General features: G+C 39.5%; 1 protein-coding gene across 1 annotated transcript in view; it reads left to right on the top strand.

Annotated features, from left to right (window-relative positions):
- Positions 1-3,826, top strand: part of WDFY4 (WDFY family member 4) — a gene marked incomplete at its 3' end in the record, with an annotated part of 48,055 nt that overhangs the window by 2,900 nt on the left and 41,329 nt on the right. The window contains exons 4-6 of the mRNA XM_010131051.1: positions 1,073-1,233; positions 1,574-2,026; positions 3,316-3,420. Of these exons, the coding sequence (XP_010129353.1) occupies positions 1,073-1,233; positions 1,574-2,026; positions 3,316-3,420 (719 nt within the window). The remainder of the gene's footprint in view (positions 1-1,072; positions 1,234-1,573; positions 2,027-3,315; positions 3,421-3,826) is intronic.

The raw sequence follows: 3,826 nt of genomic DNA, 5'->3' as shown, positions 1-3,826 counted from the left end.
AGGAATGCCTGATCTTTATCAGTAAGGGCTATGACTGCCCCCTTCCTTTTCAACTGATGTAACTAAGCTGGAAAAACAGAAACATTGTACAGGTCCTCAGGGCTTCAGATTAGTCTCCGCAGCATATACTGGCAGAAAGGGATAGACAGAGAGCTTCTTTCCTGTATGTTTTGTGTTACCAGGTCTCCTCTTTGATGTTTGGAATTTCTTTTTCAGGTAAAAAAAAATCTCACTGACTGCATTCTTTCCTGCAAAAACAGATACTAGCATTTGCCCTGCCCCTTTTGTGTTTTTTTTCTCCTTTGTTTAGATTAAAACAGAACACATTTGTTTTCTTATGAGATTTTCCTGACTTCCAGTATCAGTCTATTGCTGTACCACTAAGCCATGCCCAGATGCTGCAGTTTTGCTTAAGAATTGACCCCAGTGGTATGGAATAGGACAACATGATAAGCAGCTCTCTACCCTTTGACAGACTCTCACTTTAGTCTAAACTATGGTAAATCTGAGATTACAGATATTTCCTTATGTAGGACAGACATGCCGTCTTCATGTCTGATTCACAAAGCTCAGGCAATATAATATTTTTCCCTTCCTAAGGGCTGAGATTTCTCTGGCAGCTCAGTTAGCAAGTCCCTTATCTTGCCAACCATATACCTACCTTCTAATATGAAGCGTCCATTTTAATTTTTTGATTGCTCACAAAATTTAAATTTTTACTCCACAAAACACTTTCTTTTGGAGAGAATTACTTTTTAAAAAAAGTAAACATAACTGGATGAAATTCCAACTTTTATCTTCCTTTTTTTCAGAAAGCTCTTAAAGTGTCACTTCAGTTTTCTTCCTCAGTTTGTATATTTTGTTCTGATTCAGAATCTATCACTGCGATGTGGAGTTACTTTTTGCAAGATGGTTAAACAAGTCATGAAAATAAGACAAAAAGACAGTAAAATAAGCTGGGGAGGAGTGGGGTGTAAAATGGTAGCTCCTGTATGCTCAGTACCTGGTGATATATCAAAATGTTTGCGTTACTAAGGCACAAACGTATGACTGCTCCAAGTTTTGTTCCTAGATGTGAGGGATTGCAGCAAAATGAGGGAGACCCTTACCTGGATGAGATCTTTGACATGCTGACTTGCCTTACAACCTGCGGAAAAAGTGAACTGAAAGTTTCTGGCAATATTATACACCCACAATTACCGCACTTTGATTTTGAACAGACACGGTCTTCTGGTACAGTATATATATATATATATATGTGGCTAGGTAGATGGGTCCTGGGAAAATGAAGTTCTATTCACTACGTGTCTTAAGATGGAGAAAGGAATATGAGATGGCAGCTTCTGATCTACGTGCTTAATGCTTCAGGAGCCTGGATCCATCTACATCAAACTAAACTGGCCGTGTAAGCTGTAGGGTGTGATCTGAGGTTGAGACCATGCCTCCCAGTCGCATCCCTCATGTCTGTGGCTCCTATTTCCACTCTCAGACATGATTTAACATTATAGTTATGGGGCCTGCAGTCTTAGATAGTGTTGCTGTAAAAATGATCTCACCTTGTTTTATCCCACAGGAATGACAGTGAAAAACCTCCAGGCTTTTCAGGTGTTGCAGTCCGTTTTCCAGAAAAGTAATGATCAGCACCTCTGTGGGAGAATCTTGGCAGCAATTGATACCATATGGGCCTGGGACACGGTGAACTTCTTTCTTCTGGAATGGACACTACAACCTATCAACCAGTTTACTGACATAATCCATTTCAAACCACACCCAGTCCAAGTCCAGTTCTTCAAACTAGTGGAGTCCATAGTGCTAGATCTGTCCTACGTCCCCCATGAAATTTTGAAGAAGGTTCAGTATTTGATAAAGGAAAACATAGTGCCACTCTGCACCTTAACAGCTCTCCGGTGCCTTCTCAGCATGACCAAGAAGGACTTGTTATTCAGTGACATATTCCGTGATTCTGGGCTCTTAAGCCTGTTGCTGGCACTTTTAAGGAAACAAGCCAAGATCCTGAGGAAGTCAGGTATAACTTAATGCCTTTCTTGAGGACTGTTGAAGTAGGCAGATCAATAGAAATGAATTACCAACCACAGTCAATTTACAGATTTTATATAATGAGTAGCTAGATTTTGTCTGCAAGCCAACGAACCTAAGTTTATGACATACAAAGACATGTCTTCTCTGAAATCTTACCTGTTTATCATTCTGTTCATCAGCCTGAACAATTCTGGGCTATTCTTCACCAGGGTATCATGAAGGGTACATGGAGGGTACCATTCAGCCCACAGTTTTAAAGAAGGTCTTAACCTGGGGTTCTCTAGAATGCCAGTTTGAGAGTAGAGGAAAGATTTTTCCACAGTGCTTAGTTATTCTGAAAATAACAATCCAGAGGACTGATGATGGAAAGCAGTTTAAATGCTTTTAAATTCCAGTGCAATAAAGGAGGAAGGACTCCAAGTACTAGGTATAGCTTCTGAGGCAGCAAGCACAATTGAATTATTTATACACATTTATTCAAAGCAACAGAAATTCCACAGTGTAGACATTATTACCTGCAGGGACACAGATCTGTGCTCTTGGTGTCTGAGAACTAGAGTTTTGTACAAGAGTACTTAGTATTTATCTTGACAAACCTTATCTAAGGTTCTTCAAAACTTGCCTTCTGATTATTACCTGGTACATAGGAGCTTTCTTTTGTCTTTGAGTTAATTTCCATGTTTTAGATCACTTGTTGATCTAAATTTTACAGAACGAGTGAAGGAATGGCTATGTAGTTTGTAAATTTAGACACAAAGATGAAGAGAGATGGATAGGAAGACACTGTGTGAAGTGATCACTCCTTCCCTCTTTTGGTTTCCAGAATTAATCCTACAAACTTCAAGACTTTTAGATCTAAAAATAACCTACCTTACACTGTCTGGAAATGTTTGCCTTTGAACATGTGGGGGGGGATATGCTCTTCACTATTAGTTTAGATATTTAAGTACTCCCTGTTGCTATAATGTTTTGCCACTTCATATGGGAAGTGGAAACACCACTACTACCGGTATTGCCTGTAGTTATGCAGGAAATCTGGGCTGCAGAGCATAGGATCAGACCTGTGTTTCCCAAATCCAGACTAGAACCTGATGACTAGACAATATTCTGCCGGTATTTTGTTGGTCATTTAAGGGTTCAGGTAGCGTCTAAGCAATATTTAAGAGAAAACTAGAGTTTGCTAGGTAACTGTTTTTCTTTTTTGGATTGATTTATTTCAGCTGGAGTTAACCATATCTTATGTAAATTGTATTATGACTTTTAATATACTGACAGCTGGAACCCATCTGCCTGGTCTGGAAGAAGGCACCGAGAAGGAATTAAATGCTGTGATGCTGAAAATGGTGGCTGCCCTTACAGTGAACTCTGTGAGGAACACTGGTAAGAAATGGTATTTGACTGCATCATCTTTGTGATATTTGGTGGTAAATGGCTGTGATGCATCTTAAGGAGCACCACAAAACCTTCTGACTTTTGTTCTTCAGTGAGAAATGGAGGACAAAAGCTAAAAATGTAGGGATAACAGTGTTACACCAGGAAGAAATGTTGGAAAGATATTCTCATCTTGCATAATGAAGCTTATCCCAGTAGGTACCCTGCTTCCCTCATCCATGAGGATACTCCTGATGTATTTACATAGAAAACACAAACTTACCTTGTGGAAAACGACACTGTGTGTGAGCTTTTTCTATTGTTTGTTCATCCTGATTTTCTTCCATGGGATGTGTTATTTGAAATCTTGGTGGGATCAGATGCATGCATACTCATACATCTGGCCTAAGAGGTG

This window comes from Buceros rhinoceros, unplaced genomic scaffold (genome assembly GCF_000710305.1).
Source record: "Buceros rhinoceros silvestris isolate BGI_N320 unplaced genomic scaffold, ASM71030v1 scaffold9782, whole genome shotgun sequence".
Classification (NCBI taxonomy): domain Eukaryota; kingdom Metazoa; phylum Chordata; class Aves; order Bucerotiformes; family Bucerotidae; genus Buceros; species Buceros rhinoceros.
The sequence above is the reverse complement of the archived record's forward strand: the minus strand, read 5'-3'. Positions and strand labels throughout refer to the sequence as shown.